A 23,926-nucleotide genomic window follows, 5' to 3' on the forward strand; every position below is an offset into this window, starting at 1 on the left:
GCGAGAAACCAAACATTATTTATATAATTTTTTACCTCTAATACACCACTATGTCCAACTCCGTTCAGCTTCCGGCTAGTGAGGTCAGATCGCGCTCTGACAACGGAAGTGATGTCTCGCGCTCATTGAAGTATATGGGCGAGACATCACTTCCGTCACCAGAACGCGTTTTTTGACCTCACTAACAGGAAGCTGAACGAAGTTGGACATAGTGGTGTATTAGAGGTAAAAATTATATAAATAATGTTCGGTTTCTTGCACAAACCGATCGTTTCGTGTCTTAGGACATCAATGTGCCGTCACGAGCCGCAGGTTTTAATTTGGATTTGTCTAAGCAAGTTTTATTTACTGTTATAGTTGAAGTTCCCATCTACTGCTATTATTTGACTGACAGACGGCAGCGGCTGCAGTTAAAAATCATAATTTGCGTTCGACTGAAAAAAAAAGTCATCTACATCTTGGATGCACTGGGGGTAAGCAGATAAACATCAAATTTTCATTTTTGGGTGAACTATCCCTTTAAAATTTCCTGATAATTTACTCACCCCCATGTCATCCAAGATGTTTTTGTCTTTCTTTCTTCAGCCAAAAAGTTTTTGAGGAAAACATTTAAGGATTTTTCTCCATATAGTAGACTTCAACGGCTACCAAGGGTTGAAGGTCCAAATTGCAGTTTCAATGCAGCTTCAAAGGGCTCTACACGATCCCAGAGAAGGAATCAGGGTCTTGTCTAGCGAAACGATCAGTAATTTTCTAAAAATATAAAAAATAAAATTATATACTTCTTAACCACAAATGCTCGTCTTGCACTGCTCTGCGATTCGCCACACATTATGTTATCACGTTGAAAATTCATGTGTGACGTAGGTGCAAGTACCTTGATAGGGTGAAAAACATCTAATTTTCTCCTCCAACTTCAAAATCGTCCAACATCGTTGTTTTACCTTTTTTTTGTAAAGGCCGTTTGACTTAATCTTTGCATGTTTGCTTTGTAAACACTGGCTTGGTATTTCCGCCTACGTCACTTGTGACCTTTCCAACGTGATTACGTCATGCGTGGTGCATCACAGAACATGCAACAGAGCTTTGTGGTTAAAAAGTATATAATTTTTTATTTTTTTTTTAGAAAATGGCCAATGGTTTCACTAGATAAAGAACCTTATTCATCGGCTGGGATCGTGTAGAGCCCTTTGAAGCTGCATTGAAACTGCAATTTGGACCTTCAACACGTTGGTAGCCGTTGAAGTCTACTATATGGAGAAAAATCCTCAAAAAACTTAATTTCTTTTCGACTGAAGAAAGAAAGACATAAACATCTTGGATGACATGGGGGTGAGTAAATGATCAGAAAATGTTAATTCTGAAGAGAACTAATCCTTTAAAATGTGATACTTCAGTCTGGAGCTTCATTGAAAGGCACAAGCTCCACTAGGAAGAAAGTCTTCAACATAGCTAGCCACTGCTTTAGAAAGGTAGGTCATGCTTCCAAAGCGGCCACTAGGAGCACTGTCATAGAGCAGCCTGCAGATGCCAGACATGTGATCTCTCTCAAGGAGACTTTCATCAGCACCCAGATCTTTCTGCAGAAACAGAATTCAGTCATTAATGTTAATGACTCCATGAAATCCCTGTGCAAATGCATCCTTTGCTATTGCTAGTCAGTTGCATGTGATAATATTGCAATACTGCACTGCAAAATAAGGAATATAAAGAACCCTCCTCAAGGAGCTAACCTGATCATTGTAGAACATGTCGCTGGCCATTTGTACAATCCTCTCCACCTGAATGACACCACCCAAACTCTGGATGTCCACCTCAGCCAACATGGTCAGAACCAGGATGGCCTCCACCAACAACTGCCGGTATTCAGGCTGAGGAACGCGGTTCAGCACCGTTTCCACATGTACGGCAAACTTTATTTCACCGGGAGTCATCTAGAAATGGTACTATTTTATTATCATTCTGTAAATTTAAGACTAAAATATCACTGCATTTTATGGCTTTAAAGGATTAGTTCACTTCACAATTAAAATGTCCTGATAATTTACTCACCCCCATGTCATCCAAGATGGTTTTGTCTTTCTTTCTTCAACGCCATATAATTTTCTCCTCCAACTTCAAAATCATCCAACATTGTTGTTTTACCTTTTTTTGTAAAGGGTGTTTCACTTAGTCTTTGCATGGTCGCTTTGCAGACACTGGATCGGTACTTCCGCCTACATCACGCGTGACCTTTCCAATGTGATTACATAATGCGTGGCGCATCACAGAGCAGTGCAAGATGAGCATTTGTAGTTAAAAAGTATACAAATTTTTTTAGAAAATGACCGATCATTTCACTAGACAAGACCCTTATTCCTTGTCTGGTATCGTTTAAAGTCATTTGAAGCTCCACTCAACCCTTTGTACCCCATTGAAGTCCACTAAATGGAGAAAAATCCTGGAATGTTTTCCTCAAAAATCTTAATTTCTTTTCGACCGAAAGGGTTAGTTCATCCAAAAATGAAAATAATGTCATTAATTACTCACCCTCATGCCGTTCCACACCTGTAAGACCTTTGTTAATCTTTAGAACACAAATTAAGATATTTATGTTGAAATCTGATGGCTCAGTGAGGCCTGTATAGGGAGCAATGACATTTCCTCTCTCAAGATCCATTAATGTACTAAAAACATATTTAAATCGGTTCATGTGAGTACAGTGGTTAAATATTAATATTATAAAGCAATGAGAATATTTTTGGTGCGCCAAAAAAACAAAATAACGACTTATTTAGTGATGGCCGATTTTAAAACACTGCTTCAGGAAGCTTCGGAGCGTTATGATTCTTCTGTGTTGAATCATGATTCGGATCGCATGTCAAACTGCTGAAATCACGTGACTTTGGCGCTCCGAACCGCTGATTCGATATGCTGATTCATCTGTGCTCTGAAGCTTCCTGAAGCAGTATTTTGAAATCGGCCATCACTATATAAATCATTATTATGGGGTTTTTGGCGCACCAAAAATATTCTCGTCACTTTATAATATTAATATTGAACCACTGTACTCACATGAACTGAATTAAATATGTTTTTAGTACCTTTATGGATCTTGAGAGAGGAAGTGTCCATTGCTCCCTATGGAGGCCTCACGGAGCTATCGGATTTCAACTAAAATATCTTAATTTGTGTTCTGAAGATTAAGAAGGTCTTACGGGTGTGAAACGACATGAGGGTGAGTAATTAATGACATTATTTTCATTTTTGGGTGAACTAACCCTAAAGAAAGAAAGATAATCATCTTGGATGACATGGTTGTGAGTAAATTATCAGGAAATTTTAATTCTGAAGTGAACTAATCCTTTAAGTTGTTTACCTCTCTTGTGGTTGAGGATGGAAGCACAAAGCCCTCAATGGACAGCCCATGACACTGTTAATTACAAGAACGGAAAGCAAATTTGAAGCATAAGCTTGACAAACTCTGCCTCGGCACTCATAATGTGTCCCACTCACTTTCTGCAGAATCTTCCAGACGTTCTGATAGAATCCAACAGGGACTCTGTTGAGAGCTCCATCTAGACGTCTGCGCCGAAGCCACTGGCCATGTCTGCTGTCACGCACCAACATGGCTCCTAATGATCCTTGAAATGACTCGATGGATGGAATTCTGTATCTCTGGAAAACAGTCAGATTAATAACACTTATAAAGACATAGCTCAAGCTTGGAAAAAAAAGGAAAGGCATGTTTGCCTGTGACCCACTTACCCCTGATTCAATGTTTCCAATATCCAGTGAATGGACAGACACAAACTAAAGGACACAGAAAAAGTGGCTGGTGTTAATCTACTGCAATTGGACTGAGAGTAAACCATCCTAATCCCAAGCGTTTTCTCACCAGTTTGATATCACCACCTTGTTTACTTGCAACTTTCACTTCGGTTTTGGTGGAGCTGGATTTGCTCTTATCCTGGATACTGACTGCAGAGCTGACCACATTTCCTGTTGAGCGCACTGGTACAAATATACAAATGATAAATGCAAATTCACAGGCCTAATGGGTGAAGTATGATGCTGGCAATGGATGAATATATTTACCACTTTTTTGAACTCCAAACTCTTTGCCACTGAGAATGTGAAGCAGCAGGTTCTTCATCTCAGATGGGCTCATATTCATCAAACTCTCTGTAGCCTCCTCACCTAAAAAATGACTGATATGTTTCTCTATGGCTTGGACTAAAATAACATATACTAGGGTTGTCGACTGATTCAAACATTGATTTAATTACATGGTAAATTTAATTAATCTTATATACACTATCGTTCCGACGTTTTGGGTCAGTACATTAAGAAATTAGTACTTACATTCAGCAAGAATGCAATAAATGACTTATAAAACCACTTATAATGTTACAAAAGATTTCCATTTCAAATAATTACTGTTCTTTTGAACTTTCTATTCATCAAAGAACTTTCCATTCATTTCAGCTTTGCCATCACAGGAATAAATTACATTTTAAAATAATTTTGCCTGCTAAATGTCCGTGTCCTCGTACCCTATCACACATTTTAGTAACCATCATAAATTAGGTATAATTCCAAAGCTCAAAATTCATCCTGTGAAAACCATTTTAAATTCAAACATGGAAGCTACTTTAAAACCTTTCAGCAGGCTCAGTTTTTGTTATATCAACTTGGTTAGACATGTAGCTTTGATTTTCTAACAATTTTAGAGTCCAAATTATTTTGTAAAATATGTATGGTATAAAATTAAAAATATATATATATATGTTTAGTTCAGTAAATTAAACTTCTTTTAATAACTTTTTTTATAATAGTATGTAATAATATGAGTGACTTCTTTAAAATAAACCAACCTTAGGTCTGTATTTCAAAACATTCATGAATTACAACCATTTAGGTTCAGATCTATGCTCAAAAAGGGTTAAATAGAAAACATTATTTTATATTGCAATAATATTTCACAATATTACTATTTTACTGAATTTGTAATCAAATAAATGCAGCCTAGATGAGTATAAGTGACATAAACTGTAATGAATATCAATAGTATTTGTTAAGAAATCCTCCAATTGAAGACACTGTAAGTGAACGGATATTACAAAAAGTGGCTTTAGAAATCCATATATTGTTTTATTTCCATATCACTAAACATTGACCCAATCACTGGCTTCTTTTAATCACATTATTTTTATACTTTATTGTAATAAATATTAAATAAATAAGAATAAACAAAATTGTTTACTTGAGTTTTAATGAAACAGGATCTGAGATACCTGAACAGCTGAGGGACTGGGCGAGCTCGGTGACCATGACCTGAAGAATGAGGCCAATGCGAAGGCGGAACATTTCACTGAAGATTTTCGGCTGGGTTCGAATGATCATACCCAGAAACACCATTATCTCCTGCCAAGAGCGTATACAAGTGTCAGTGGAATTAAAACACACAAGGTTGAGATGTAGATCTGAGCTTTAGCTCTAACCTGAGTGAGAATGGTGATGGTGAGGTTGTTCTCACTAGCCTCATCGATCAGCCTTGCCAGCTTGTCTGGAGGCATAGGACTACAGAGAGACAAAGATTGTAGTATGAACAGGTAAACGAGAATGTGAAGATATTTGTGTATACTCACGCTGAAATAGTTTTCTCTCTTGGCTCAGGAGGAAGGCCAACTGTTAGATGTTTCTGATGAATTAGCAAATCTGAGCATGCCTGTTAATGGAAAACATTCAATAACTACATTCTGAGAGCATTTTGTTTAATTTACATAAAGACACAGGAAATCTGACATTATAATAGTGGCAGTGCTGATACTTACAGCATCCAGCTCTTCTACTTTCTTGCGTAGCATCCCGCAGATCATCCGAATGAGGCCCCAGTGTTTCAGGCTTCCTGCCTTTTCATACAAATCACTCAGTAGTCGTCTTACCATCCAACCTTTCCCATGTAGCTTGGTGTCCCAATCCATTCCCCTTATAACAGAAATCCCAAGATCTTTTAACCTTGTATAACTTCCACAGCCACAGTAGAGCTCTGTCCTAGGACACAGATCTAACAAAACTCATCAAATAGTTTTGGCGATACTGACTTGTCTTTGAAGAGTATGTAGAGAATGTCAGCCTGATCCTGTAAGTTCTGACTTTGTTTCAGCATCTGCACTAGAGCTAGGTAGTCAATCCCACCATTGATGTCTCTGGGCAGGTTCACAGAATGAGGAGCCTGTGTCTCAGATATCTTTGCAGTGGAAAAAAGTCAGCTCATTGTGAGATGTGGACACAGTTCCAGAAAGCAATTTTCCCTTTCATTTTTTTCTATATAGATATTATTCAGAAAATAAATTCTTCAGATCTATTAATCTCTCCGACATGAATCACAACATTACAGTGTTATGAAGTAAAGCAGTATTAGATCTGAATAAAGGCAAAGGTACCTAGCTGTTTACTTAAATTTAAGGTTGCAATCACAGAAACAATATACACCAACCAGGCATAACATTATGACCACTGACAGGTGAAGTGAATAACAGTGGGTGGGATATATTAGGCAGCAAGTGAACATTTTGTCCTCAAAGTTGATGTTAGAAGCAGGAAAAATGGGCAAGCGTAAGGATTTGAGTGAGTTTGACAAGGGCCAAATTGTGATGGCTAGAAGACTGGATCAGAGCATCTCCAAAACTGCAGCTCTTGTGGGGTGTTCCCGGTCTGCAGTGGTCAGGATCTATCAAAAGCGGTCCAAGGAAGGAACAGTGATGAACTGGCGACAGGGTCATGGGCGTCCAAGGATCATTGATGCATGTGGGGAGTGAAGGCTGGCCCGTGTGATCCAATCCAACAGATGAGCTACTGTAGCTCAAATTGCTCAAGAAGTTAATGCTGGTTCTGATAGAAAGGTGTCAGAATACACAGTGAATCGCAGTTTGTTGCGTATGGGGCTTCATAGTTGCAGACCAGTCAGGGTGCCCATGCTGACCCCTGTCCACCGCCGAAAGCACCAATAGTGGACACGAGAGCATCAGAACTGGACCACGGAGCAATGAAAGAAGGTCTGGTCTGATGAATCACGTTTCTTTTACATCATGTGGATGGCCGGGTGTGTGTGTGTGTCGCTTACCTGTGGAAAACATGGCAGCAGGATGCACTATGGGAAGAAGGAAAGCCAGCAGAGGCAGTGTGATGCTTTGGGTAATGTTCTGCTGGGAAACCTTGGGTCCTGCCATCCACGTGGATGTTACTTTGAAACGTCTCACTTTCATGGAAACGGTATTCCCTTGTGGTTGTGGCCCCTTTCAGCAGGATAATGCGCCCTGCCACAAAGCAAAAATGGTTCAGGAATGGTTTGAGGAGCACAACAACGAGTTTGAGGTATTGACTTGGCCTCCAAATTCCCCAGATCTCAATCCAATTGAGCATCTGTGGGATGTGCTGAACAAACGAGTCCAATCCATGGAGGCCCCACCTCACAACTTACAGGACTTAAAGGATCTGCTGCTAACATCTTGGTGCCAGATACCACAGCACACCTTCAGGGGTCTAGAGGAGTCCATGCCTTGATGGGTCAGGGCGGTTTTGGCAGCAAAAGGGGGCAAACACTATATTAGGGAGGTGGTCATAATGTTATGCCTGATCTGTGTACAATTACCTAACAACCACTAAACAAATTGTTGGAAGGTTTTAAATTATCGCTAAAAACAGTTTCTCCATGTAGAAATGAATGAAATGTTTACTTCTAGAAACTGAGCATACTTTATGAAGAGAAGAGACATCCAAATGATTGTTCTAATTATTATTTAAACGTTCACAGTAAATGCCAGTAATTTAGTGTTATCTACCTTTCCTTTGTTATCCAGCAAATTAAGGTTTGGTGATGGCGAACGGAAAAGTTTAGTTGGAAGGTACATGTGCACATCTGCGGGGAGGTCAAAATAAAATCATGAATTATTTCTGAGCATTGCAAAGGCAAAATTAATGTCTAAAAAGCCCCAATCTGAACTCACTGTGTATATTGAGCTCTCTGGCTTTGTGCACCAGAGACACCATTTCCCGTGTCTTTTTGGCAGCTGCCCTGAAGCGGCTGAGGCCTCCTTTAGTGGCACTAATGGGACTTTGCTGAGGAACTGCCAGTAACTGGTCCAGATACACAGCCAGGTCATCCACCTCTGCACACACACACACACACACACACACACACACACACACACACACACACACACACACACACACACAATTAAATAAAAGCCTCAGAGGGTTGAGCACGTCTTCTGTCACTTATGAGATGAGATTGAATATTTCACCACATGTGTCAATATATAAAATCTGTGACAGCAGTTACTGCTCTGTCAGAAAATTGCCTTTCAATCCACCCATGCAGGTACGCAAACTGTCTTACAGAGTGACTGTCAACCACAGGCCATACATTTCAACATAAAATGTCATGCAGAAAAGGAAAAAACTGCAAGTCAACAGCCAACAAACAGCTGACTTAACCCTCCAAACAAGAATGTTTGTCAGTAATATTTCACGTAAGAATAGTGATTAAGTGACTACTCTCAAGATTTGAAGTATACTACAAATGCAAAATCAAGACAATTAAGCACACTTCGTTCCACAAGGGTACAGTAGTTCACCCAAAAACTAAAATTTCTTCTGTGGAATACAAACCAAAATATTATATACATTTTGAAAGTCAGCAGCTACAATGGACCAGTGAGACATTTTATGAATACCTTCTTTTGTGTTCAGAAGAAAGAAAGACATTTTTCTCATTTTTGGATGAATTATCCCTTTGGTTTTAGTCTTTTCAAAAAAAAAAAAAAAAAAAAAAAAAAAAATTTGGTTAAACGTGCTGCTAGCTGGTGGCTCACTCACCACAGTCCATAAATGTAAGATGGGCACAACAGGAGGTGTCAAGAAAATCAGAAAGTTTCCCAGTCTTAACCCTTGAAATGTAAAACTTTTTTGATTTTGGGCTGCTTCAGGTATGTAAGAAATATTACAAGTGCTGACCTCTTTAAATACATTACCTTGCTCCTCCAAAGTAACCATCCTGTAGTTTTTTCAAGGTTGCCAAAACAGCAGGATCAATGTGTTTGTGGTCATCAGCTGCGAAGGACAAAAACTAAATGAGTCTTTCAGAATAAGAAAGCTGCTTTCTGCATATCAAGGGCGTTAAGTATTTTTTTCACTCACTGAGCATGCTATGTGAAATTGGGAAAGTTACTGTGGGTCGGCCGGTCATCCTCCAACGAGAACAGAGGTAGGAGAGGTCGATACGGAGCATCTCCACAATCATGTGATTGTCCAGGGCCAGATAAAACTCATGATGGTCTACAAACTGCAGATTTAATCAGGAACAGAACCAGCAAATTAACTGAATTGATACTAAATATTCAAAAAGATACCAACAGCAAATTTGAATTCACATGCTGACCTACTTGGGGTGTGAAGGTGAAGATGGTGTTGCGAATAATGTAGAATTTTGATGTTCCCAGCACACCAATTCGCCGGTATGGCCGCCCAGTCAGTCCCAGCCTCTGGTTACGCCCTGAAAAAAAGAACAAAATATAGTAAAATCCTTCAGTCTCTGTTTGTATTTTGCATCTCTCTTGCTTAAATTACATTGCATCCCTTTCAAATAATAAATGTGGTCAGGGACCAGCTTATTAAGCTCAAAAAGGCACCACAAAAGCATCATAAAAGTATTCCATACTATTTGTGCATTATACTTCTGAAGCCATTTGGAAACTTTGTGTGTTAAACAGAGGAACAGACTGAAATTGAAGTCATTGTTTATTGAAAATCTTTCTATGGTCACCATTCATTTTCATTCACTTTCAACTCCCATTTGTTCTACCAAAGTTTGGAATAACATAAAGGTGAGTAAATGATGATAGTATTTTTATTTTTGCATTAACAATCCCTTCCACCCTGAGTTCACCTAGTCTGGCATAGATGTGACTGAGGACTCTGGAGGGCTGAACCCGGATTGGGTGAACGTCCTCCAGGGTTTCTGAGTCAATGCCATGGCTCTGCAGGAGCTGTTTAATCTCGTCGCTTTCTGCCAGGATAGACACTGAACACACAAGAACGGAGAACAGCCAGTGTAAATATGGTGAGATAGAATATTTATGTAATAAATTCAATGTCAAACAGTCTAAATTGATTAACCGAGTTTTAGCTACTGTCAAACACTGTAGGTATTACCTTGAACCACAACATCAGGCTTGGGAATAGTGGAGAGGCGTCTATTGAGAGGATCAATTTCTCCAGCAGCTAAAAAACCCTATAAAGTCAAAAACAACAATATTTCACATATACACCGTGTGCAGAATTATTAGGCATGTTGATTTTCTGATCATATTTTTTTCCAAGCACATTTTACCAATTCCAAACCACATCAAACTTAAAAACTAGAGAAGTGATAAAACTTTAGAAGTGATATATAACTGTTCATGAAGGCTGGAAATGTAAAACACCTTATATTCAGGTGTGCATAATTATTAGGCAGGTTTTATTTTACAGGCAAAATTAGCCAAAAAAAAAAAAAAAGAGATTTAACTGACTGAAAAGTAAAAAATTATTAAATGTTCATGAGAAGGATGCAATACTAGAAATTCCAAAGTTAAGGCATGACCAATGGACAGCAAAACACTCATTGGGTCAGCAGGGTCAGACAAAAACAGGTGGAGAAGAAAAGACACGTTAACTGCAAAATATTAAGAATTAAGGTGAAGAATTGAGTGTGAAACCATCAGGAACCCTTTAGTCTCCAGTGCCACCATTTTCCAGAACTACCTGGAGTCTCCAGAATTGCAAGGTGTCAGGATCTCAGAGACTTAGGTTAGGTTAGGTTAGCTAAAAAATGACCCGCACTTAATAAGAATCACAAGCTGAAGTGTTGTAAAATAAATAAACACTGTTTTTTTTTTATAGCCTTTATATAGACTTTATTTATTATAGACAGACAGATTGAGAGTGACTCTTGAAGAATTTATCTTCCAGAATCTGGCAGTAAGGTGTGGGAGTTCATTTTTAGTCCAACTCCTATGTCTTGCAGATACGGAATAAAAACAATCTTCCAAAACGTATTGCCAGATTCTGGAAGATAAATTCTTCAAACAGTGGTACAAGAGGATGTGGTGCTGGTCCTTCAAGAGTCACTCTCAATCTATCTGGTCCATAGTCATTCTAGCTTCGCCTTGGACTTCCAGGCCTCCAGGGCTGTGCCTCAACCCTCCACCATCTGGCTCTGCTGGGCTCCGCCTTCCTTCCGTTCCAGCATTGTCCTCACTCCCACCCGCTCTGCCCCAGTCTGCTGAGCCCCCGTCTCCACCTTGATCCCACAAGCCTGCACACCTCTTTGGCCATCCAAGCTTACAGTGTCACCCCAGGTCTTTATCTCTTCAGCTCTGCCTGGGTCTCAACCCCTCCCAGCTCCACCTCAGTCAGTAGGGCTCCTGGCTTCACCCTGGCTCCTCCCTCCATTGGTTCTGCCATGGTCCTTCATCCTTATGGCTCTGCTCTGGGTCACTCCCTATCTCTTTCCTCCATCATCCCCTCCCTGGTTCCTCCCTCATGGTCTCCCCCATGGACTCTTTTTCCCATTCTCCCATGGACTCTTCCCCCTGCCCTTCCTCCAATGAACTTTGTTTCTGTTTTTCCCCCTCCAAGTTTCTGTTCACAGGGTGAGGATGCACCTTCCGGTTACATTTTATGGACTTTTAGTTTGTATCCCCTTGTTTTCCTGTGTTCTCCTCCAGTTCCCGCTCTTGATTTGTCGTCATGGTTACTAATTATGTTGCATACCTGGTTCTGGTTTAGTATGTCATATAAAGTTTAGTTCTGTCCATTGCCCTGTATTGTCTTTGAGTTTAAGCCAAAGTTGTTTCGTTTTGTACTCCTGTGATTCCTGTATTTTTGTTTATCTTCTTTGTTTTGTTTATTAATTACGTTTTTAAGGCTGATATTAAGATCCACCTCTCCCTGCTCCTCCATCATCTTTGTCTGCCTTGCCCAACAAGACACTTATGTTCATCAAGGTTGCATTTATTTAATCAAAAACATAGTAAAAAAACAGTCATATTATTACTTTTTTACATTTTTCTATTTTATAAACATATATATTAAATATATTACATATTAAATTATGTATGTATTTTTTTCATTTTATGCATCTCAATTTAATTGTTGCAGTAAATCTTATTTTCAAATTTTTAAATGTATGTATTTATGTATGTCTGATATACACAAATCAACTGAACTATATTAATGAAATTAATAAGATAAATTGAAACAGGTGTGTTATATAAGAGAGACAAAATGTGCAGGGGCCCTCCATGAACAGATTGAGAAACACTGCAGTACAGCATTACCATTTAGAGTGATTTTTGTGGAATTTACTGTACCTCTGCCAGCAGGTTACCCAATATGTACAGAGACTGGCCCCATTTCAGTGGACACTTGCCTAGTGGCACTCTCTCCACTGTGTGAGGATTAACATACTCTTCATCAACCTAGATGAAATGACACATACAGGGTGAAAGTCCATTTTCCTTTGGAATAACCCACAAAGAATTACTGAACCAGGAATCTCACTTTAGGTGTTTCGTAACAGTACAAAATCTACTGATTTAGTATTAAGAGAATAATTTCTAAATGTGTCCAGATTGTACCTTATCTGGAGGAACACTATAAAGCTCAGGGACCAAACGTAATCCATTCTTCCCTCTGATGAGAATGCCATCTAAAGCATCTCTGTACTCCTGAACCTAAATAAGAGAGGAACAAGCAAGAGAGGATTGTTTTCTGAAGAATAGTCAGGTATTTATTGTCTATAGTGTTTTGTCTGTACCTGTTCTGGACTGTTGATAAAAATGCCATCCAGGATGAGGTATGTCCAGAATAGTGGCCATTCACACTCTATGTTCTCAAAGAGCTTCAGCTCTGATGACTCGTAGTACAATCGATTCGGGTCCTTAGAAATGAATGTGGGAATAAGCTCCAAATGCCCATACAAAAGACAACCACACACATAGACATGACATATTGTCTCACAAATTGTTCAAGCACGGTTTTACCTCTCGGGGAGTTTTGTGTCCATCTCTAAGAAAGCGACAGCATCCATATCTGCCCTGTGAGACAGTACAGGGGTAAATAAACACTGTAAAATTAAGTGTTTGCAAAACTTTAAAAAAGCAATTAATACATTTTTTTAAAATAAATAAGTAAAAAAAAATTATAACAAATCATAAATATATAATTTATATATTTAATGTAATTTTTATTTATTTTAATTATTATGTCAATATCTTCTCTGAACTTCAAATGTCAAGATATCACTATTTAGATGGGAAAAAAGTCTCTGATTTTTTCCCCCCAATTATTCACACTGTTTTAAATTTAAATGTCCAGAATTACAGTGGGAACGGAAAGTATTCGGACCCCCTTAAATTTTTCACTCTTTGTTATATTGCAGCCATTTGCTAAAATCATTTAAGTTCATTTTTTTCCTCATTAATGTACACACAGCACCCCATATTGACAGAAAAACAGAATTGTTGACATTTTTGCAGATTTATTAAAAATGAAAAACTAAAATATAACATGGTCCTAAGTATTCAGACCCTTTGCTGTGACACTCATATATTTAACTCAGGTGCTGTCCATTTCTTCTGATCATTCTTGAGATGGTTCTACACCTTCATTTGAGTCCAGCTGTGTTTGATTATACTGATTGGACTTGATTAGGAAAGCCACACACCTGTCTATATAAGACCTTACAGCTCACAGTGCATGTCAGAGCAAATGAGAATCATGAGGTCAAAGGAACTGCCTGAAGAGCTCAGAGACATAATTGTGGCAAGGCACAGATCTGGCCAAGGTTACAAAAAAATTTCTGCTGCACTTAAGGTTCCTAAGAGCACAGTGGCCTCCATAATCCTTAAATGGAAGACTTTTGGGACAACCAGAACCCTTCCTAGAGCTGGCCGTCCTGCCAAACTAAGCTTTCGGGGGAGAAGAGCCTTGGTGAGAGAGGTAAAGAAGAACCCAAAGATCACTGTGGCTGAGCTCCAGAGATGCAGTCGGGAGATGGGAGAAAGTTGTAGAAAGTCAACCATCACTGCAGCCCTCCACCAGTCAGGGCTTTATGGCAGAGTGGCCCGACGGAAGCCTCTCCTCAGTGCAAGACACATGAAAGCCCGCATGGAGTTTGCCAAGATGGTGAGAAATAAGATTCTCTGGTCTGATGAGACCAAGATAGAACTTTTTGGCCTTAATTCTAAGCGGTTTGTGTGGAGAAAACCAGGCACTGCTCATCACCTGTCCAATACAGTCCCAACAGTGAAGCATGGTGGTGGCAGCATCATGCTGTGGGGGTGTTTTTCAGCTGCAGGGACAGGACGACTGGTTGCAATCGAGGGAAAGATGAATGCGGCCAAGTACAGGGATATCCTGGACGAAAACCTTCTCCAGAGTGCTCAGGACCTCAGACTGGGCCGAAGGTTTACCTTCCAACAAGACAATGACCCTAAGCACACAGCTAAAATAACGAAGGAGTGGCTTCACAACAACTCTGTGACTGTTCCTGAATGGCCCAGCCAGAGCCCTGACTTTAACCCAATTGAGCATCTCTGGAGAGACCTAAAATGGCTGTCCACCAACAGTCCTTTGACCTCATGATTCTCATTTGCTCTGACATGCACTGTGAGCTGTAAGGTGTTATATAGACAGGTGTGTGGCTTTCCTAATCAGGTCCAATCAGTATAATCAAACACAGCTGGACTAAATTGAAGGTGTAGAATCATCTCAAGGATGATCAGAAGAAATGGACAGCACCTGAGTTAAATATATGAGTGTCACAGCAAAGGGTCTGAATACTTAGGACCATGTGATATTTCAGTTTTTCTTTTTTAATAAAGCTGCAAAAATGTCAACAATTCTGTGTTTTTCTGTCAATATGGGGTGCTGTGTGTACATTAATGAGGGGAAAAAATTTACTTAAATGATTTTAGCAAATGGCTGCAATATAACAAAGAGTGAAAAATTTAAGGGGGTCTGAATACTTTCCGTACCCACTGTATGTATCGCATTTCATGTTTTCTCAAACAAATGTACATGAGCAAAATGCTTGTTGTCTTAAACTATCAACAAAGTCATATTCATATTCATGAGACAAAAATCACACAAAAAAATGCTATAATGTCACACACTGACCTCAACACTTGGTACATGAAACACGTCAAGGGATATATTGATATCCATATTCACCTGAAGTTTTGAAATGATTTCTTCTTTGGTGATATTAACAATATCAATGTCCTCAACTGCAAATGCTGGATAAGAGATGATGGACAAAACCCCAGCGTCCACCTCTTTGGATGTTGATGCCCTCGGCAGCATAGAGCTGAGAATAGACTATTGTAAAGGATCCAAAAAGAGAAAAACATTCAGTTAGTTTCAGGAGGCTTGGAAGCTCTGAATAATATGGATGCTGTCTTCCCATGTGTGACATCATAAATTAGTTTATTACTTGGCAGTGCTGAATGTCATCAGCTAAAGCGTGTACGACAGATTCTGGGCCACCCTTGGCACCAAAAAGGTTCAGTCCATCCAAGGCCTCCAAAGCTGCCTGAATAAACATGCAGCAAGAGGTCATGCTTTTTTATCACGAGGAGATCATTATTTGACACTTGTTAGACATGTGAAACCAATTCTTAACTGATTATGCAATTTATCAATAAAAAGCTAAATATTACCTTTGCCATTCCGATAGAGCTGACATTTATCTCAGGGATCCCTTTATTCGTCTTGTCTCCTCGTTCCCACATTCCAAAATCCTGAGGATCATTTCCAGTCTTAATACCCATGGAAAACCTGAAATCCTTCCGTATCAGAACAGCATTAAGGTTCTTACCGCCACTTTGTACGCAGATTCAATGTAAAAGATCAGATTCTGGACAGCGTCGACTTCATCACGTGTATAAACAATCTTCAGCCCTACAAATAAAAAGTGGTGAAAATCTAGTATGCTGTTCCACACAAGCAAAAGATTTAGACACTTTCTTTGTGATAAGTTAAATTTGACCTGATGCTGTCATTTGGGCCAAGAAGAGCAGGAAGATGGAGGTAGCGTCCACCTGTAGATGACCCCATTCCTGATCACCAACTACAGTGGCACACGTTCCTGAATGGAACTTGGCATGAAGGCAATCGTTGGTGCTTTTGCTGTACTTGAACTTCTCCACCTTATCAAGCTGAAAGTTGAATACAGAATCAGAGTTACTGTACAGAAGGTTACTGTTTGCTTCTGTGACCAAGGCCGGTTCACATGCAGCATCCTCCTTGAACATAATTGTAAACCATGTGACGCGAATACAAGTGTTTAATTCTTGTTTACGACAGGCACAATATTCTTTATTTTGAATTATGCTTGCAGTGTATAAATTAATATTGTATATGCATGATTATAATAAGTGCGCATGCAAATTAATATTTTGAGCATTTTTCCTACATTATTTTGTCTGCTTATGTCAGGATCCTGTGGTCTGTGTCATGTCTTTTATTTTGAAATTTGCTATTCATGTGTTCATTCATTTATAGTTTTGTCCATGGTCTTTGTAGTTCCTCTCTTCTTTGTAATTGGATCCAGGTGTTCCTTGTTATCATTGTTTCAGTTTAATCTTGTATCTAGCCTCACTCTTGTTTGTTCGCTTCCTCTGAAGTTCATGATTTTATGTAGTTCTTTGGATATATTTCATGTCATGATTACCATGGTCAAGTCACGGATTATGTATCATGTTTGAACCATTAATGTCTTTTATCTGCATTTAGATCCAGTAATCTTTCTGACTTTTGAGGCTGTGTTATCAGTCATCTCATTTACTTCAACTTACATTTCATATGCCAGCGGCCAATAATCTGTATCAGCCAAAAAAAGCAAATTTTCACATTATCGGCTATCAGCCGATAGTTTAAAAACAAACAATAGACAGGGCTGATATATCCTGTCAATCAAAAGAGGGCAGAAAATGCACTGCATTTGGGCTTTGTGTAAAGAAAATGCTAAGAAACCAGTTTGATGTTTAATATTAATAGAAATTATATGAATTAATAACATTCAGAAAATTAAGAAATATTAATTTAATATTCAGAATTTGATTGTGTTAATATTAATTTGAGTAATGTGTTTGTTTATAACTGATAACAGTTACTCTGAAACAAGTAAATGAAATGGAGAGAATAAAGTTTTTATTTGTATTTTTTTCAAAATATAATAATTAAAATATATTGAATAATTACTAATTATAATGAAATTATCATTAATTTAAAAGAAGGTATCGTTATCAACAGATATCATTCTGAATAATTGGCTATCAGTATTGGAGGAGAAATTTAGTATCAGCGCATCTCTAATATATATATATATATATATATAAATACAGTGCTCAGCATAAATGAGTACACCCCCCTTGAAAAGTAACATTTTAAACAGTATCTTTTTTTCTTTAAACAGGCTTTTCTGTTTTATCTCGGGACACCCGTCCCGAGGTGACTAGAGAGTAAATCAGCTTCAATTTGGATCCAGCCTCTTAAAAAGATGACCAAACCTTTGAAGAGACTGCGCCAACTCCTGTGAAGACTTCAGATGACGCAACATCTGGAGCAACATGCACATTCCCAAATTTCTAAATATCCTAATTATTGTTAATATGTAATTCATTATTTGCAGGAGCTTATTGCTTCTACCTTCAATTAAACTACTAACAGTGATTGTAAATTAAATTGCCTAAATTATTACATTGTTAGCTAACTGCATGATTATATGTACATTTCTGAAACCACATACATTGGAAAGTCACCGCCGATACCAGATTCTCTAAATTATAATGTTGACATGCATTCTCTGTTAAGCTTCTTTGAAACGATATGTTTCAAAATGTTGACAAGACATGAAAGTAAGGTTAATAATATAACTTAGATTACACATTTTTCAGTTTTACTCAAATTAGGGTGATGCAAAAATGAGTACACCCCACAACAAAAACTATTACATCTAGTAATTTGTATGGACTCCATGATTTTTAATGACAGCACCAAGTCTTCTAGGCATGGAATGAACAAGTTGGCAATATTTTGCAACATCTATCCATTTCCATTCTTCAGGAATGACCTCTTTTAGAGACTGGATGCAGGATGGAGAGTGATGCTCAACTTGTTTCTTCAGAATTCCCCATAGGTGTTCAATTGGGTTCAGATCAGGAGCCAATGAATAACTTTCACCCTGTTCTTCTTCAGAAATCCAACAGTGGCCTTAGATGTGTGTTGAGGATCGTTGTCATGTTGGAAAAAAAGTGCATGACGACCAAGGGCACGGAGTGATGGTAGGATCTTCTCTTTCAGTATAGAGCAGTATTCATGTGTGAATTCATGATGCCATCAATGAAATGCAGCTCCCGACACCAACAGCACTCATGCAGCCCCACATAAGGACTCTGCCACCGCCATGTTTCACTGTAGGCACCATGCATTTTTCTTTGTATTCCTCACTTTTGCAACGCCATACAGTTTCGAAGCCATCAGTTCCAAAAACATTTATCTTGGTCTCATCACTCCAGAGTCCCAGTAGTCTTCATCTTTGTCAGCATGGGCCCTGGCAAACTCTAGGTGGGCTTTTTTGTGCCTGTGTTTTAGGAGAGGCTTATTTTGTAGACGATACCCATCATGCTGATTTTCTTCAACCCTTCTCATCAGAAGACGCTCCTGTCGAGGTGTTCACTTCCATGGATGAGCTGGACCTTTTAACACCCTTTTATAGTCAACTGTGTGCTGGCCACCTGTGTAACGAATAATTAAACTCATCTGTGGTTGAATTCTTGTTAAATTAGACATTTGTAGTCTAAAATTTAGCTTTGCTCCAGAGACTTTCAGTGGGGCGTACTCATTTTTGCATCACCCTAATTTGAGTAAAACTGAAAAATGTGTAATCTACGTTATATTATTAACCTTACTTTAATGTTATAAGTTAAACAGATGTTATATAAAACTTAGTCTTTTTGAAAAAACATTTTGGAAATTGTTTTTGTGTTCATTGAGATATTGTTTCAAATGTTATTTTTCAAAGGGGAGTGTACTCATTTATGTGGAGCACTGTAGTCTTATATATGTATGTGTGTGTGTCACGACTTTGTGTGCCCAGACATGAGTGGCACAATGCTTCACATTGCACTAATAAAGTGTCACATTTCAGTAACCTGGAGCCCACAATCTCTAATATAATCAATCAATAAAGTGTATGTACATTAACCTGTTTGCTGTGATTAAAACTTTTTTTTTAGAATATGTATTCAGCTCACGTATATTTTTAATATTCTTTTTGCATTTAAAGAAACACAAACACACACTTTGTTGTCAATAAGCCAGTAAAAATGAGAGTTGCGGTGACAATAGTCAAGCCAATATTTTAAGAAGTCTTGTGTACAATCGCTGTAATGCACTCTAAACCTTAATGAGTTCAATACACTCTGAGATAAAATCCATTGCCTCTGAGTAATTAAGTAATGTCTCAAAATGGTAATGGGGTTGCCATTGTGGTGAGGAGTGGAGACTGTGATTTAGGTCAGAAAGAAATGGTTTTATTAGACAAAACTTTTCAGAGCAAACTCAAGTATATTCATGTTATTGATATATACTGATATTTACTGATTTTATAAAAACAAGAACACTAGCATGTTTGGGATCGATATGAGTTTTTTTTTTTTTGAAAGAAATAAAGAAATTAATACTTTTATTCGTGAGTTGGACAAAGTGAAATGACATTTATAATGTTAAAAATGATTTCTATTTCAAATAAATGCTGTAATTTTGTTCATCAAAGAATCCTGAAAAACTGGAGTAATGGCTGCCAGAAATGGACCATTGCCATCACAGGAAAAAAATATATAAAAATAATATTTCATAGTACTGCTTTTACTCTTTTTTTCCTTTTTTGTATTTATTTATCAAATAAATGTAAATTTAGTGAGCATAAGAGACTTTCGAAAAAAAAGAAAGAAGATATTACTGATCCCAAACTTTTGAATAGTAGTGCATGTTCTACTGCAAAGCAATTGCATTTGCAATGAGAAAAATGATTTGAAATGATCAGAATCTTGAAATATTTATTGGCATATACTGGAATGAGATATGTTTTTTATCCATACCTGTCTCATCATACACTGCAGTAATCCTCGCATGAGTTTGACCACACTCTACAGAATGAGAAGAGAGAGAAAAAGAGGAAGGGAAAGAGAGCAGTGAGCCTTGACCGTGACCTTATCCTCTCCATCTGCTATGACCATGAAAGAAACATGAGCCAAATGATTTGCCCTCTGGCATTTTACATGGTCTCCCAGACACAAACACTAATGAGCAGAAAATATTAAATGTCTGGGACATGGGCAGACATGGTCTCCGATGCCCTTTGACAAAACTGTATAGTTTTGCTTGTATCTCAACTCACTATGTATGCATGAACCAACCTGCTCCAGTTCATAGGCTTTGGCTTTGTCTTCATCTCTGTCTGCATTCTTCCTGTAGGCCAGACTCAGAGCCCACACAGACAAGATGCAGTACACATTGTCTCTAACCCAGGCATGAGGTAACTTCTCATCTCCAGGGAGTAACCCTGTCACCTGATCCTGCAAAAAATTATAAGAAACTATATATGTCAGTATCCTGAAGGTCTATTATACTAGAATTAATTATGTTTATGTGATTTAAAGTCTCACCAATAGCCTGGCCAGTAACATTTAAAGCATTTAAATTCTATGTCAGTGATTTAAATGTTCTCTTTCATAATGAGTGATTTTACTTAAGGTCTGGCAAGGGTTAGTTCACCCAAAAAGAAATTTCTGTCATTAATTACTCACCCTCATGTCGTTCCACATGTAAGACCTTAGTTCATCTTTGAAACAAATTAAGATATTTTTGATGGAATCCGAGAGGTATCTGACTCGTCCATTGACAGCAATTTAACCACCACTTTCAAGGTGCAGAAAGGTACTAAAGACATCGTTAAAATAGTCAACGTGACTACAGTGGTTCAACTTTCATGTTATGAAGCGACAAGAATACTTTTTGTGTGCAAAAACTTTATCTAACAATTTGTACTGTTGACGTAGTGAACGCAGTTCAGCTCTTCCGTGTGAACGTCCAAACGCCAGCTCAGTATTGGCCGAGGCCGACACGTGCGTGTGATGCTGATGAGGAGCCGGCCAATAATGATTCGCCGTTCTGACATAGAACCTGGAAGTGCTGAAAGTAAATAGTGTAAGAGAATGACACACAAGAGAGGATATTGTTGAATAAAGTCATTATTTTTGTTTTGTTTTTGCGCACAAAAAGTATTCTTGTCACTTTAACATTAAGGTTGAACCACTGTAGTCACATCAACTGTCTTAATGATGTCTTGAACTAACCCATTAAATTAATATTAATATTCTCAAATGCTTGATAACCCAAATTCAAACTGTAAACTCTCTTGTGAAAATTAAGTGTTTAATTTAATTATTGATTGTGCGCTTGTAGTGCATACTTAAAATCTTAAAACAAGTAACGATAAATAAAGCTTTCACTTTAAAAGACATTTTAAATAATTTTGTCGTGCTTAAAAGAAGTACATATAATTTGATGTGCTAACTAAAGCACATGTAAAGTACCTGATTATAATTTTAACCATAGTGTGTTATTCACCATTAAATGTTAAATGTACAACATTTATTACAAATGTATTTAAATACATAACAGAAGTTTCAATAGAAATGACATTAAAGTATATTTTGGTTACACTTTATAGTAAGGTTTCATTTGTTAGCATAAGTTAACTACATTATTTAACATGAACTAACCGTGAAAAATACTTCTGCAGCAGTTATTAATCTTTGTTAGCGTTAATCTTAACATTTTCTTAACAGTTTCCACCTAAGTATATTATCTTTTCCCGTAATAAGTACATCTACTCTTTTTAAAATGATGCTAAAGTGTAGCCTACTTCTTTTTCACAAGGGCTGTTGCGATGTCAACACAGCACGGGCTGCTCCCATATAATCAGTGAAAGTGAGATTTTTTGGCTCACCTGGTGACAGAGGATTGTCTGTTGCAAAGTTCTGGCATAGTTGTCGAGTTTCACTCCAGAATTACTGCGACTTCTCATTATAGTTGCTTTCTAAATGCAGTTTAGCTCTACAGTCTCACTAGCACTGTGTCTTAGCTGCCGGTGGACAAGTATCAAGTACCGTACATGTGAGGTAGGCAAATGTCAAAGACGAGTAGTTCAGTGGTATCTGTTACAGATGGCGTAACTGGTGTTGAGGTGCACCCTGTCTTATAGCTACAGGCACAATTTTTCATCCATGATTAAAATATAATAAAATCAATAATGCAAATTAAAACACATTTAAAAATAACATATATAATGCAACACACTTAGATCAACAACTGTACCACTGACATGAAGAAGATGTAGCTTCTGTTGTTGTTTACAAAATGATTCAGCCTATTTAGCCATGCTGATTCATTCACACCAACAGATTGCGAGACAGGTTTATTTTTTTATTACACAAAAGTTACTTTTACAAGTAATGCATTACAATATTGCGTTACTCCCTAAAAAAAGTAACTAATTGCGTTAGTTACTTTTTATGGAAAGTAATGTGTTGCGTTACTTTTGCGTTACTTTTTCACATTTGGACTTGTTTGTTTTAATAACAAAAAAAAGTTAAACTATTTTTGCCAAATGTAAAGGCCTTTTCACATCATAGGTAACTGAAAATAATAAACCTCAGGCTGAAGGAAATGCAAATTCACGCCTGTACAGTAGAGGGTGTAACTCAAGAAAGTTCAGCACTCTTCAACAATGAAAACAAAAATGAAACACAAATGTGATGTTAATACGGAAGAGGATTAGGGCCAAGCAATACTAAAAAGTAAAACCTTCTCGGGATTAAAGTTGTTAAATTTCTAGAAAAATCTCATTAAATTTCGAGAAAAAAGTCGAGATAAAATGTTGTGAATAAACTCGTTAAATTACGAGAAAAAAAGTCGTTAAATTTCGAGAAAAAGGTAGAGAAAAAAATGTTGAGAATAACGTCATTAAATTACGAGAAAAAAGTTGTTAAATTACGAGAACAAATTCGTTACATTATGAGAAAAATGTCGTTAAATTTCGAGAAAAATGTTTAAATAAAATGTTGAGAATCTCATTAAATTATGAGAATAAACTCATTAAATTCCGAGAAAAAAATGCGTTAAATTATAAGAACAAATTCGTAATTTAACAGCTTTTTTTTCATAATTTAATGACTTTATTCTCAACATTTTAGCTCGACTTTTTTCTTGAAATTTAACGAGTTTTTTTCTCATAATTTAACGTACTTTGATGCTCCGAACAGTTGATTCGACACGCTGATTCATAACGCTCCGAATCTTCATGAAGCAGTGTTTTGAAATCGGCCATCACTATATAAGTCGTTATTTTGTTTTTTTGGCACACCAAAAATATTCTCGCCGCTTTATAATATTAATATTGAACCACTGAACTCACATGAACCGATTTAAATATGTTTTTAGTACATTAATGGATCTTGAGAGAGGAAATGTCATTGCTTGGCAGAGCTATCGGATTTCAACAAAAATATCTCAATTTGTGTTATGAAGATTAAGAAGGTCTTAAGGTCTTGTGGAGCGGCATGAGGGTAAGTAATAAATGACAGAATTTTCATTTTTGGAATTTTCAGAATTTTCTAACCCTTTAAAATAATAATAAATATGTTTGATTTTAGGGATATTTTTGTTTGTTTTCGAAGGTTTTTGAAGGCGACGTGCTTCGAAAATATGCATACTCAAATATAAACACATCACAATTGTGTATCACAACAATAGTTAAAAAAGCATAAAC

The 23,926-nt window shown here is 37.5% G+C and overlaps 1 protein-coding gene across 1 annotated transcript; it reads right to left on the bottom strand.

Moving 5' to 3' along the window:
- Nucleotides 1-1,272: 1,272 nt before the first annotated feature.
- On the bottom strand, nucleotides 1,273-22,341 carry phka1b (phosphorylase kinase, alpha 1b (muscle)). The gene is made up of 32 exons (XM_067375191.1): nucleotides 22,106-22,341; nucleotides 20,511-20,669; nucleotides 20,193-20,240; nucleotides 16,079-16,247; nucleotides 15,908-15,990; nucleotides 15,750-15,830; nucleotides 15,524-15,622; nucleotides 15,262-15,408; nucleotides 13,071-13,124; nucleotides 12,845-12,967; nucleotides 12,666-12,761; nucleotides 12,399-12,506; nucleotides 10,198-10,276; nucleotides 9,932-10,066; nucleotides 9,429-9,538; nucleotides 9,184-9,328; nucleotides 9,018-9,096; nucleotides 8,863-8,933; nucleotides 7,992-8,153; nucleotides 7,827-7,903; nucleotides 6,087-6,232; nucleotides 5,817-5,970; nucleotides 5,631-5,710; nucleotides 5,484-5,562; nucleotides 5,277-5,406; nucleotides 4,078-4,179; nucleotides 3,878-3,993; nucleotides 3,748-3,792; nucleotides 3,496-3,657; nucleotides 3,359-3,412; nucleotides 1,734-1,934; nucleotides 1,273-1,580 (listed from the first exon to the last, which is right to left on the bottom strand). The coding sequence occupies exons 1-32, from the start codon at nucleotides 22,181-22,183 to the stop codon at nucleotides 1,407-1,409; spliced, it is 3,546 nt and encodes a 1,181-aa protein (XP_067231292.1). The 5' UTR covers nucleotides 22,184-22,341; the 3' UTR covers nucleotides 1,273-1,406.
- Between the last annotated feature and the right edge of the window lie 1,585 nt (nucleotides 22,342-23,926).

This window comes from Chanodichthys erythropterus, chromosome 22 (genome assembly GCF_024489055.1).
Source record: "Chanodichthys erythropterus isolate Z2021 chromosome 22, ASM2448905v1, whole genome shotgun sequence".
NCBI classification, from domain to species: domain Eukaryota; kingdom Metazoa; phylum Chordata; class Actinopteri; order Cypriniformes; family Xenocyprididae; genus Chanodichthys; species Chanodichthys erythropterus.

Excerpts from the sequence above, each read along its gene's own strand:
- phka1b (XM_067375191.1), bottom strand. The coding sequence starts at position 22,183 with ATGAGAAGTCGCAGTAATTCTGGAGTGAAACTCGACAACTATGCCAGA. Across the intron at positions 15,623-15,749 it reads GCTCTATCGGAATGGCAAAG|GCAGCTTTGGAGGCCTTGGA; the intron begins GTAATATTTAGC and ends ATGTTTATTCAG. Across the intron at positions 5,407-5,483 it reads CCATCACCATTCTCACTCAG|GAGATAATGGTGTTTCTGGG; the intron begins GTTAGAGCTAAA and ends CGCTCTTGGCAG.